This window comes from Sphaerodactylus townsendi, linkage group LG05 (assembly GCF_021028975.2).
Source record: "Sphaerodactylus townsendi isolate TG3544 linkage group LG05, MPM_Stown_v2.3, whole genome shotgun sequence".
Taxonomy (NCBI): Eukaryota; Metazoa; Chordata; class Lepidosauria; order Squamata; family Sphaerodactylidae; genus Sphaerodactylus; species Sphaerodactylus townsendi.
In genome coordinates, this window is record NC_059429.1 from 67,818,893 (window position 1) to 67,833,270 (window position 14,378).

General features: G+C 41.5%; 1 protein-coding gene across 1 annotated transcript in view; it reads left to right on the forward strand.

Moving 5' to 3' along the window:
- Positions 1–919: 919 nt before the first annotated feature.
- Positions 920–14,378, forward strand: part of FAF1 (Fas associated factor 1) — a 278,015-nt gene continuing 264,556 nt past the window's right edge. Inside the window, exon 1 of the mRNA XM_048498943.1 lies at positions 920–1,277. Coding sequence (XP_048354900.1) covers positions 1,233–1,277 — 45 coding nt within the window. The 5' untranslated portion in view covers positions 920–1,232. The remainder of the gene's footprint in view (positions 1,278–14,378) is intronic.

Here is a 14,378-nt window from a genome sequence, read left to right on the forward strand (position 1 = left end):
AATGGGTTTCCTGTGGCTTTTCATTGCCTGGTCACTGCCACTCCACAAACAATCACCATATTTATAAATTCCACTTTGTTGTAGAGTTTCCCATTCCTTAAACAGAGACAGATGCAGAGAAATTCAGCTGGTGATGCTTCCTACAACTACTCTGTATCTGAGGTGGCACATCACCTATTGAATTTCTGCTCTCAAGTTAGTTACCAGAGCTCTAAAAGAAAATATGTGATACCCTGACACTTTGTAGTTAATAAGTGATTCTCTGAATCCACCCCATAAGGACTGAAAAGCCCTTCACAAGATTATAAAACGATCATTAAAAACACCACCTCCACTGTTTCTAAAAGGCTGTGATCAGATGAATACTCCCTTGGCTGTAATCCCGACTGAATGTCCAGCCAATGTGTGTTTACTGAGAAGCACTGAAAAACAGGATTGCAACCGTTACTTACTTCCAATAATACATATACACCATTGGGCTATTTCGAGGTCTATGGTTCTCCCGGATTTTTTGGTACTTCTGGAGCCCCCCTGTCGAGAAAGACCTTATAACTCAGGGGCATTAGTACTGAGCAACAAAACATTGTAAAAGCGGTATAAAAACCAATGACAATCCCTTCTATCCATGCCTGCGATTCCTCGTCCATCTGCAGTTCTTTGTTGAAGCCACCTTCACGGCTCCTCCATCGCCCCTCCCTGACAAGAAAGAAAATCCCTCCAACCGCATGGGAGCTTCCTTTTCTCTGCACCATTTCAGGTCACTTTGCAGAAAAAAGCGCTTCTGAGCACCTCGCTTTGCACCCAGCGCCACACAACAACAACAATATTGCACAACTAGCAACAGCTTCACCTCGCTCTCTTGCGCATTTGACAGAAAAGCTAATCACGTGGCAGCCGGAAAGCGTCTCTTTGCGACCTTAATGACAGGCAAAATGTGCGACAGCCGCTTGCAAAGCAGGGAGGAAGCAGTTCTAGAGCCTCCTTTCCTTTTTTAAGGCTTCTGCCTTATACCCTTCGGATCCCAGTCCCTTTCCCTAGCCGCTGGGGCAGTAAATTTGGGGAGAGGGGGTGTCTTTGGGAAGCAGCTCTGAAGAATTGCCTGAGTTTGGACTTTAGATGAGATCTTAGCCTCTTTTTTCTTTCCACCCCCCAACTCCCTTGAGCTCAGTTCTCGCCCGCAGCAACCTCCAGGTGCACAGTTCAGACAGGAGGAGGGGACGCTACCGGCTGCAATGGCGTCCAACATGGATAGAGAAATGATACTGGCTGACTTTCAGGTAAATTTCAAATCCCTCCATTCCCACCACTGCAATATTCGACCCATGATCTGCTTCTTGCTTTCCTCGTTCTCTGGCTCTTGTGTTTTTGAAATAAGAACTGTAATTGTGAACAGTGTTCTGAAACGGCAGTGGAATTAAAAATAATATTAAAACTGCTTTCAATTGCATTCAGTTTTCCAAGGGGCACAAATAATAAAAAGCTACCTCACTAATAAGTAAGGCATTTGAATTGTATTAGTCCTTCACAGAGAAAAAAATATTTCAGACAAAGGTATGTCTGTTCTCTTAGATTTTTATCCTTCACCTCAATGTAAGCTTTTAAATAATAAATAAATAACTGTAGTGGACTGGAAATAAGGTGCTGTCATGGTAAGATACTTGTCAACATTCTAAGAGTCAATACTTGTTTCAAACTATGATATGAAAGGGAAGACATTGGGGGGGAGGAAGGATTTACACTGTAAGCAACCTTCATCAGTGCCTTTTGAACGTAAATTGAATGGTTTTAAATGGTTTTGTTTTGCTCCCAGAATGCATCTCTGTCCCCCAAACAAAGTGGATGGCTTTGTGGGCTGTTAATATTATTTCTCAAGAATTTCAGTTTAAATAAGGCAGTTCTTTCATAAACTTTCTGTCTGAGGCTATTTGCCAACATTAGTGTGTTTTGACAAGAATAAAATCCAAATCTTAAATGTCTCTATCATCATATTCTTAAACCCATAGCTACAAATTTGAGGGTGAGGCAAATATCTTATTTTTGTCTGCTAAGATGTCTGCTAGCAGCATTGTAGATTGTATTTTAATTGCTGCATAAGGTAAGGTAATTTTTGTCTGAGAAACAGGAATCACATAATGAAAGCCAGTGACCTTCAATATTGTACTTATACACATGTATAGGGATTGATTGTTTTTCAGGCATAAATGATAAACTTGAGGCTTTTATGAATATTTCAATTACTATATTACAGGTATTTATGTCAAATTGATTTATGAATATCAAGCTAAAATCCATTCTCTAGGAATGCGTTATGATATTGTGTTAAAGTTTGCTTGGCATATGATTATATGAAAACAAGTATTTCATTTAAAAAACTACATTGAGCAACCTGTTGCATCACAGTACTGAAAACATAAAAGGTATCATCATTTTACCAAAACTAAGATGGACCTTACATATACCAGCATTGTTGTAATCAGTTAATCTCTGAAGGATGGATTAAGTTCATTCATAAAAGGTATTATCATTTTACCAAATCTAAAATGGGCCTTACATATACCAGCATTGTTGTAATCAGTTAATATCTGAAGGATGGATGAAGTTCATCACATAAAAATACATGTAAGGGTCAGTCTGAAGCATGCTCACTACTGTGCAAGTCCCATTGAACTAACTTCTGAGCAAATATGCATAACATTAAACTGGATATCTCATTGAAACTGATCAGGACTAGGAGTCAGCCTGTGATGATTAGATGTGTTCTTGAAATCTGAATGAACCCCCATGGACATTATTTTTATGCTTTTTCTTGTTTAGATTTGAAAAAAAGCATTTTCTTATACTCATAGAAAACTTATTCATGTGTAGCAGTAATATACAGCATACAACGTTTAGCTTCAACAAAGAGGTCTGCTAGAGTTACGCTTAACAGAATCAAAAGCTTGATAATTATTTTGGAAAATTTTTGTAGTATCTCTGAGATTTCCTGTTCTACTTGAGCAGAGACCTTCTGGTCTGGCTCTGGTTGGACCTACACCTGAATTGTTACTTTTGAGGTGAGTTGATCATAAGAATGAGATATAATGTTCATTTATTCTGAACATTTTACGTAAGGTGTTTAAAAGCTCTAGATTAATGTAATGTAATGTAATAAAGCAACATATACATTATAAATATACAGAAATACCTATCTGTACTTAATAATGCATTCTCCTAATCATGCATATTGTGTTTTGGCTCAGGGTTTCAGTGATATATCCTAAGCAACACTGGAAGTTTATGATATTTGTCTTTTAACTACATGTAGTATTATTATGTGTTGTATATTGTTAATCCTCAGAACTCATTCTGGTAGATTTCCCATTGTTATGGATAACGAAGCTAAGCCTTTTCAAGGTCATATACAGTCCTAAATAAAATTTATTTGCAAGTTAGTGCCACTGATTTCCAAGTACATACACAGGACTTAGAGCTGCAGCTTTATTGAATGTATGACTGGTGAGAGCTGAACCCAAATATCAGTGCATTTTTGACTACACTAGGTTGTAATCTGACTCTCTGGAGTAAGGTGCCTGCCTTTTTTATTTTACACCTTCTAGTATAATGTATGCTGGGTTGCCATATGGAAATCCTAAGATATTTGTCCCTCTTGCTTACTGAAAAAGGAATTTGCTGCGTTAAAATGATGTGGCTTGTACAACAGTTTTTTTGGCGAAACATGTGCACAAAGAGAAACACATTGTCAGTGTTTCTGTCTCATGTCCTTTGTGTAAATTGTAGTTAGGGTGTGTATGATCAATACAGATTATTTTGTTACCCCCCCCTCCACATGTTCTACATAAGCTTCATGTTTTTTATGAAATATGAAAAATCCACTAATATACTTAGCATACAGTTATGGATGTCTAGAAAGTTTAAGGAAAAATTGCTTTTCCAGCAATTGGCTGATGTGGAAAAGGTGGAAGTTTTGGTGACAAATGGTAGAAAAACTTTCATTTATAAGTAAAATTATTTCAGTAAAATTATTTTAATTACATTAGGGATGCTTATTTATAGAAAAAAGGAATGTCCTTCAGATTCTGCATGATAATGATAATATTTAGGTCTACATATAATTGCTAAACCTACAATATAACCATTCATTTTACTTTCCAAAATATTTTCAACTTGAAGTTTTTACTATTTGCAAATGAGGAAAGAATACATGTAAGCTTAAGTACTTTTTGGGCACCTTAGCAGCGGCATATTCAATCCTATGCACTTTTACTTGAGAGTAAGTCTAACTGAATTTAGGGGAGGTCTAACTTCTGACTAAGCCTGCACAAGATTATACTGTAAGAACATATTTTTATTGCTTATAACATTTCTGTGCCTTCTTGCCACCCAAATAGCGTTTCCAAGGTGGCAAAGATCAAAACATTAAAGCAGCAATTAGCAATTTAAATAAGGTACATATAAAATATTTAAAGAATTCAGTAAAAACATACAAACATGCGTAATAACAAAACCATATGATGAGTTCTGCTGGATGTGAACAAAAGTTTACCAAGTCCAGCTTCCTGCTTCCTTCAGTGGACAACAGAAATTCTTTGGGAAATCCACAAGCAGGACACAAAAACAACTGTTATGTCCTGCTCTTATTCCCCAGCACACTCCCTTTGAAATGCAGATTCCATGGATCTCTAAAAATGTGAAGGCTCCTTTGAAAGCCGCCTAAACCAGTAGCGATCACCTCGCCCTACAGCAGTGAAATATATTCATTATGTTTTGGATGAAGATGTGCTTTGTTTACTGCTGATCACTTCAATTGGATGTCCCAAACTGTAATAGGAAAGGGGAGAAAATGTTTTTGCTCTATGTTTTCCATGGCATGTTTAACTTTATAAATATTAAAATTTCATTAAGTCTGTTTTTTTCACAACCAAGAAGACTCCTTTCTGAGAGGCATTTTCTTATAGCAAAAGTGCTCCAATTGTTCTGATATGTATATTGCCTTGTGTTGAAATGTTGAAAGATACGTTGAAAGATATGTTGAAATCTCCATTGAATAAATGAGATTTGAAAATGTATGGATAGAATGTATACTTTGGTTTTGAAGACTGGTATGGGGTAGTTGTCAGATGGAAAACTCAAAGAATTCTTGCTTATTAATTTATTTGGTAAATTGTGAGTTTGGTAGCAGGAGACAGGATCTAGGCCATCTTTCTTAGGCCCCTTCCGCACACACAGAATAATGCACTTTCAAACCACTTTCACAACTATTTGCAAGTGGATTTTGCTATTCCACACAGCTTTAAAGAGCACTGAAAGCAGTTTGAAAGTGCATTATTCTGCATGTGCTCATGGCTCTGGGTCTTTTTGTTTGAAATGCAACTTTTGTTTATCCTTTGAGAGTAGACTGCACTTTCTTTAGGCCCCATCTATGCATGTACAGATCCCCCATTTGGTTGAATTTTGCCTCTTCTGTGTGTTCTCTGTTGGGCATTGCTTGTATGTTGACTGAATCACGTGCCAAAGCTTGTGACTTGTGGAATTCAAATAGCCGACTGGAATGAGCACTGATGTAATCACTTTATTGCAGGCTTTATCCAGTTTGGAACTATAGTATCACAAGATGATCTTATTCTACATTTCTGCTTAACATTACAAGGTGCCAGTATCTGTCAGGTTGGAATTTTGCACCCCCTACCCACACCTCATATTTTCTTTCATCTCTATCTCCCTATCTGGAATCCTCTCTAGGTGCATATAGAAATATATAAATCATTGCTGTCCTGTACTCTCTACTGAAGGTGGCTTATAGATAGTCAAAAATCAGTATAAACAATTAAATGATAGCATAAAATATTTAAACCCTACTAAAATCAAAAAGTCACAATCAACATAGTACATGGGTAAGAAAATATCCTTAGTTAAGTGCTGGAAATTAGTTGGTTTTAGCTGAATATTTGTGGGGTGGGTGCTCTGTAAATGAGATAGCACCACAAAAAGCCCTATCTTTTTGTGGGCCAGTACTAGAGATTGACTGCACAGCACTTCTGACCATCTCTTGGAAACCTCTTTGAATCTTGCCCATCTCCTTTCTCAGGGTCTCATTTTCCCTCTCCAACTGGCAGCAGTCCCAATCCATGCTTTCTGATCAGTGGGACTCTCTGCTTTGTGAGTTCAGCTTCATTCCAGGATGCATACTCTCAACCACTCCTCGTTGGAGCATGCAACCATGAGGCTGGTGCTGGGTCAGATGATGTGGCAAAAGAACCAAGACACATGAGATGGCTGAAGTCCACATCTTGAGGTCTTGTGGGGGTAGGGACCCCAGTTGGCCCTGTCCCCACATTTGGGTTAGGAGGATTGGACAGCACTCCTCCCTCCTTGTCTTGGGGGTCCCTGTCCCCTTCTTCAGTGGCTAGTGGAGTGACACCCCCCATCTGCTTTAGGGCCGTTGGCCATTATTGTTGCTTACTACGTACGCTTACAGGACAGGCGCTGAGGGTAGTTCTGGCAAACTGTTGAACTCCTGGACTGTTCAATAACAAGACTGTTTTCAATTGATTTTTTATTATGAAACAGCTTCAGGTATAAGCACTTAGACATCTATTGCCGGAAATAAGCATAGCCAATATTGCAATCCCCATTATATCCCATGTCATCCCCTATGTCATGTCACCCCAACCTGGCTGACCAGTTCTCAAGGGGGGATAGCACCCCTCCAGTCCCAAGGTCTGTTGGAAGAAGAAATTGCCTTCCCCAATCAGGGTCAAAACAGCCTACATTCCACCCTACTGACAGAGCTACAATAGCAGGTGGCTAACGAGCTGATAATGAATCTGAGAAAAGTCAAAACAGTGTAGTGGAAGCAGAGCAGGGAGCGGGAATGATCAAAAACAGGTTCCCATATCCTGCCCAGGAGGTGAAACACGACAGGATCGAACAGAGGCTGATCATGGCAGCAAGCTTTTGACTTTTCCAGAACTCTTCATTGGAGTAGATGTTAAATAACAATCAGTGAGGGGGTCTTAATGTCAGTTGTCTGCTCCTGTTTGGTGATTTATGCAAGACTTAGAAGTACCGATCCATCAAAAAGTATGGAGATGGGGGGTGGGGGAATGCCTTGAGCACTGTAGCTGTAGTGTTTTTTGTCTCCCTGGCTCCATCCATCCTTTCAAGTCATTCCAAAATTGTCTATCCTAACAGGGTGAACGGGCAACAATGTTACAAGTTCAGTGCAGGTAAGTATAGTGGTTAAGAGCAGTGGACTCTAATCTGGAGAACCAGGTTTGTTTCTACACTCCTACATACGGGGGCGTTCCTAGGCAAACTGGAACCCGGGGACAAAACCTGAGTTTGGTGCCCCCCCCCCACGAATGGGCGGCCACCCTCCCTCACCATGAACAAACAATGATTTTTTGCACCAGCTCACAAAACACCTCCTACTCCCAGCAAAACATACATGGCTCTCCCCACCAACTATTTTCCTAATTTCCTAATCACAACAACCCTATGAGGTAGGTTGTTAGCCTGAGAAATAACTCCAAGCCAGTGCAAGTGGGTATTAAGCTTGTAAATCTCTCACAAATCACCCCCAGCAAAACATTTACCAAACAAATGTCAGCATCATCTCTCACAAAACACCTCCAGTGGAATCCACCTCCAAACACCATCACTTTCAATGGTGCTTAAACTAGGGAGCTCAGATTCTTCTTTTAAATCCACCTTAAAGGGAGAATCTGGGGTCCCCGGTTAAAACAAAATTGAAAGTGATGGTGTTTGGGGGTGGATTCTCCCCCACCCTGAAACAGCATCACTTTTGAGGGTTGGAGATTCAGATGAAACAAATACCAGATTCAGCCGGAATCTGGGCAAATTTGGACAAAAAGTGTCCAATTATGTCCTGCCCAAATATGAACAAATGCAAATGCAAGGCATTTGGGCTTTTGGGGGGGTATTTTGTGGGTGTTTTTTGGGGGGGTGTTTGGGGGGGTGTTTGGGGGTTTGGGGGGTGTTTGGGGGGTGTTTTTCGGCCTGCAGGGAGGGCATTTTTAAAGTTAGTGGCACCATGATTTCAGGGCATCATCAAGAGACTTCCCTGATGATACCACCCGAGTTTGGTGATGTTTGGTTAAGGGGAAGCAAAGTTATGGATGCCACCTTGAAAGTCTGGTGCCTCTATCTTCAAAAATGTGCAGCCAGTGCTTACACACTCAGAAATTCCCCGGAATCTACCAGGCTCTTCAGCAAGTTCTGTGATGGGAAACATTATTTTTCCCAGCATAGACTTCAATGGGGCTTTCTGTTATGCCCAGCTGGCTCTGTGGTAGAGGTTTCAACAGGAGGCAATGTGGTAGTGGTCTTGCTCTGGGTGGGGGCACTTATTTCCTGCAGTGCTGCTGGTGTGAGTCTCTTGAAAGGAACCAGCCAACTTTGCTAAAGTTTGCCTGGGATGACCAAGTGCTGTGGGCATCAGGTTCACCTTCAACTTGGTGCCCACAGCATTTTCCTCTTCCACACACATTCTAGCAAATTTGGTTGGTTTCTTTCAGGAGACTCACACCAGCAGCCCTACAGGAAATGCCCCCACTCAGAGCAAGACCCCTACCACAGTGCCTCCCATTGAAACCTCTACCACAGAGCCATCTGGGCATAACAGAAAGCCCCATTGAAGTCTATGGTGGGAAAAGTAATTTTTCCCACCACAGGCTGCTGAAAAGCCTAACAGGTTCTGAGGGAATTTCTGAGATGTGCTAGCACTAGCTACTGGCATTGAAGATAGAGGCACCTGGACTTTCAAGGTGAATAACAAGTCTTGAATTAATAGCATCCAAGCTTGGTGAGCTTTGCTTCTGGAGTGGGGGGAGGGGGCGAGTTGAGAGAGTTCTGAGAGAACTCAGCCTGCAGGCTTTCATGTGCAGGAGCAGGGAAACAAAATAAGCCTTTTGGGGGCCCATAAAATTGAACCCCCAGAAGCAAAGATCTCAGATTACCAGGAGGGCTTCCTGGAGCCACCTTGAAAGTCTGGTGCCTCTATCTTCAAAAATGTGTAGACTGCCTACACACTTGGAAATTCCCCATTGGCTACAACGGAGCAAAGTCACTGCAAAACAAAGAATCTTGGGCAAATTTCTTGGGGTGCCTGTAAGGGGTGTATTTTTAAAGCTAGTGACACCAAAATTTCAGTGGGTATCATCTGAGTAACTATTCTTGTGATGCCACCCAAGGTTTGGTGTGATGAGAGTTATGTTCAGGGGGACCAAAGGTATGGTCCCTCAAATGGGTAGCCCCCATCTCCTGTTAGCTCCCATTGAAAACAATGGGGATGGGGGTCCATAACTTTGCTCCCCCTGAACCAAACATCACCAAACTTGGGTGGTATCATCAGGACAAGTTGATCTCCTGGAAGGTCCCCTGAAAAATTTGGTGTCAGCTGAAGTACTGCTACAAATGCTAAGCCCCTGCAGGCCATTTCACAAATGTAAAAAACCCTAAAAATGTTAAAAACACACAAACGACCCTGAAATGGTGGCGCCCCCCCACGTGACCAAATACCGAATGACCCCCTGTCCCTAGGCAGGTATGCCAGTGCCTACATATGAAACCTGCTGGGTGACCTTGGGCTAGTCACAGTTCTGTCAGAACTCTACTAGCCTCACCTGCCCCACAAGGTGCCTGTGGAGAGGAAGGGAATGTAATTGTGAGCCACTTTGAGACTCCTTACGATTGAGAAAAGCAGGGTATAAATCCAAATTCTTCAGCGCAACTAGGTGTAATATGGTGGAAACTGGAGCAAAAAATCTTTACTTTGATTGCATGGTGATATAGTCTGAATTGCATGGCAGAAACTGAAAGGGACAGATATATTAGTGTTGCTTAATAGAAACATTGACTCGATACGTGGCAACACTGAAAAAAGGCAAGTTCTATACTAGGGATAAGTTGGAAATAAAAAAGTTAAAAGATAAACAGCCAATAACGTAAACACCCTTTATAGATCTATAGCATTCTCATGGAATACTACTACAGGTCTAGTCACTGTATCTCAAAAATGATACTGCAGAAATGAAAAAAGCACAGAAGGGCGCTATTGAGATGATTGGAGCACTTTTCTTTAAAGCAGTGCTGAAGACTGGGTCTTTTCAGTTTAGAGAAGAGACAGTTAAGAAGTCATATGATAGAAGTTTTTAAAAAAAACTATGCATGGGGTAGAGAAAGTGGAAAGAGATAATTTTTTCTACCTTTCCTATAGTACTAGAAACCAGGGCACCCGATGAATTTGATGGGCAAGTGATTCAGGATGTTCAAAAAGAAATACTTATGTACTCCACAAGTAATTAAATTGAGGGATTTACTACCAGTGGATATAATGATTGCTCTGAGCATAGATGACTTTGACAGGGGATTAGACAGATGTATGAGAGATCGGGCCATCAGTGGCTAGTAACCTTGGTGACCAAAGGAAACCTCCATATTTAAAGGCAGCAGTCTTCTTAATACCACTGCTAGGAAGCAACATTGGGAAAAGACCTTGGCCTGTATTCCAGTTGCTGGCCTTGCACAGCAGCTGGTTGTCCACTGAAGGAAACAGAATGGACTAGATGGACCACTGGTCTGATCCAGCAGGGCTCCTCTTATGTTCCCATCACAGCTCCACAAACCCAAACTTGTCCTGCCTTCTCCTAAGTCGTGTTAAGAATCAGTATACCTGTGAACACTAAGTGCTGTCAGCGAACATACTTACAAGCTTCCCATATATTTTTTTTCCTGGTTGCTCTAGGAATGGTGGACTTGACCATAAATTGAGTATGAGCCGTAGGTAGAATCTATAGGGAGCACTCTAATAATAAAAAAACCTACTGACTTTGAGAAGATGAGGTTGAGAAGGAATGTGATTACTCTTTTTTAAGTATCTGAAAGGCTGCCATTATATGAGGGTAGGGCTATATATATATATATATAGTGGAGAAGAGGACTCATAATTGTGGGTTTTGATTATGAATTGAGATCTATGGGATATTAGGAAAAATGTTTAACAATAACGGCAGCTCAGTGGTGGAATTGATTGCCCAGAGATGGTGTTGGTTCTCTCTCCTTGAAGGTTCTAGGCCAGTGATGGCGAACCTATGGCACGGGTGCCAGAGGTGGCACTCGGAGCCTTCTCTGTGGGCACATGCACACAGAGTTCATCATGTGGGGAGCGGAGAATCACCCCCCCCCCCCACACACACACGCACCACTAGGCTGGCCTGGGCCACTGAACACAATGTGCGTGCACCACAGTGAGCAGGGAGGACTTGGCTGGTGGGCCTGGTGCCTGTGCTCCAAGTGGCTGTTGCCCGAGGGTTTGGGTGGGGGCGCAGAAGAGGCAGAGATGCTAGAGAGGCACAGAGCAGTGCGCGCAGGACTTGCTGGAGGCTAGAGCAGGCTGGCCCCTGCTTGAGCAGGTGGGGCGGAGGAAGAGGGAGCCAACCGGTTGGCACTTTGCAATAAATAAGTGGGGTTTGAGTTGCAATTTGGGCACTCGGTCTCAAAAAGGTTCGCCATCGCTGTTCTAGGCTGAGATTGGATGTTTATTTGTCATAGATACTTTATCATCTTGCATAGTTCAGGGGGTTTGACTGGGTGGCCTTCAGGCTCCTTTTAACTTTTTAATTCTATGATTCTTCTTTGCAGCATGCAGAATGCTGAACTATCAATGCTGAACTATCAATGCTGAATACTGGGACAAATAAAGGACATGCCAGCATTTTCATGCTCTGCTTAGACATTTCCAGATGCAGCAGGCTGCTCACTATTGAAAATTGAATACTGGTGTGGATAGGCCTTGGTATCACCACACAATAATCTTTTTATGCAACACCTAAATCCAGTTTCCTCTCCTCATCACCACACATGCTGAAAATAATTGTTTTCCTTTTCCAGATTGCCCTCCCTATAACTTTCTGTTGTAAAAATTAATCCTCCAGTGCATTTCTCACTACCCCCCCCAGTAAGTTTCTCTGACTATTCTCTGCGAAAGGAAAAATACTTTGATTTGGTATTTCTTGTCCCCCTCCTGCTTTGCCAGCACACCTTCAGTGATGCCCAGTCCTATGATAGTTAGCAGTCATGAGCCAGTATGTGTAACTGTGCTTCCTGTCCGCTATGCCTGTGCAACTGTGGGATAACAATGATGGCGCTGGTGCAGGGCTCAGGCTTTTCGCACTGGGGCTGAAGGCCACTAACCCCTTTTGTGCTACATTCCAGTGCTCCTGCACTGCTCCTGCCCTAAACCCTGAGGAAACAAAAACATCCCCTACTTTTATTTTGGTCTCATCTGTGTGCAGTAACTTCAGAGCACAATGTATTTCTTTAGTGTATTGTCGAAGGCTTTCACGGCCGGAATCACTTGGGTGCTGTGTGGTTTCTGGGCTGTATGGCCGTGTTCTAGCAGCATTCTCTCCTGACGTTTCGCCTGCATCTGTGGCTGGCATCTTCAGAGGATGATCCTCTGAAGATGCCAGCCCTGTCTAGTACATCACACAATCCTACTAATGGCATCTGACTGCATGTCTCCTTGGAAAAAATATTCTTTAATTAATTTAGCACATTGATTTTTACAGTGTCTTTTGCCTGTTTAAAAGATAATGGTGTTATGCTCTGCATATAAGGCTTCTTATGGTAACAGCTTTGTGGAGAGGTATGACTCAGACTTTCTGGAAATTATTTTTTAAAAATCAGTTAGTAAGAGGTAAATGATTATGGAGTTTTCTATGATACATTTTTATCTCACCCTTCCTTAAAGGAACTCAAGGCAGCATACATATTTTCACTCTGCATCTTATCTGTACAACAACCCTGTGAGGTAGATTATTTTATTTTATTTTATTTATTTATTTTATTAAACTTATAGGCCGCCTTATCCCCGAAGGAGATAATGTGACTGGCCCAGGATCCCAGTGAGTTTTACAGTGGTATGGTAATTTGGACCTGAGTCTTTTAGATTCTAATCAAACTTTTGACTTCTATTTTGAGTTTGGTATATTAATATTGTTAATATTTGAAGTTTTGGTACATTAATATAATAATTATCTGTCAGAAATTGTTTCTTACCAAGTCCCTAAATTGAAGTTTCAAGATGCTGACTACTCATTTGAAGAAGTCTACTGCCTATAAGTTCCCTTTGCCCAACTTGGCTGCTTTGAAAGAATGAATTGTGAGACTATTTCTGAGGAATTTCCTAGACCCCACTGATTTGTCTATTGACTATTATCAGTCTCCTCTCAAGCAGGTGGTGACTGTTCAGCTCCCTACATTCTTGAATAGTGTAGTTTATCTAGATCCATTTTATCCTAGTTTTAACAATTGCCAGGGTTGAGAAGGGGGAGGGACCTTAGTAGGGTATAATGCCATGAAGTTCACTCTCCAAAGCAGCCATTTTTTCAGGTTACCTGTTCTCTACAATTAGGAGATCCCTTGTCATTCCAGAAGATCTCTAGCCCTCACATGGAGGCTGGCAACCATATCTTAGAATGGTGTACTCTTCTTAGGATTGCACTGTTGTTCCTCCTGGTACACACTTTCTTACCAGAATATACCCAGGGAGAGTATAATCCCATTGACTGTCCTTTACCTCTTCTTCCAGGTGGGGTCTGATATATGGAGGCTATATCAGATAAGACACTGGTACTATTTGTGGGTGGCTCAGTTAACCTTGGAGGTGGTATTCAACCTGTTCTGCATCAGGTTGTTCTTTTTCCATGAAATAAAGTGTTCATACTTTGAGGGGTACTCATTAAACCTACACTGTTTAAGAAATGCAGGTAGCATTTGTAGCACAGAGTGCCTTTCCCAGCTCAGTTAGTAGACATGGGGTAGAGAAAGTGTCATAAGAACATAAAAAGAGGCATGCTGGATCAGACCAAAGGCCCATCTAGTCCAGCATTCTGTTCACATCAGCTACCTCTGAGACTCCCACAGACATGGCTGTGCCTTTTCCTGGAAAGCAGTGATCTTGCCATGGTTATCAATGCTTGAATGTGTCCATGTTTGACAACTGTAATGTGTGACACATGGAGATACTTTTGAAAAATTAAATTGATTCTAGTTAGATTTGCCACAATGTGCTTATTATATCAATGATTAAAAATCTCATGTATTGTTGGTAATCAATTGGTATGTGACCTGACTTGGATAGCCCAGGCTAGTCTGATTCCGTCACACCTCAGAAGCTAAGCAGGGTTGACACTGGCAAGTATTTGGATGGGAATATTGGGATTACGACATGGAATATGGCAAAGGCAGATTATCTCTAGCCATGAAAACACCATTAGCGGTCACCATAAGTCAGATGTGACTTGATGGCCAAAAAAAAGTTTAAGCAGTAAGTGAAGTATTTTGCTTTGTTTTTA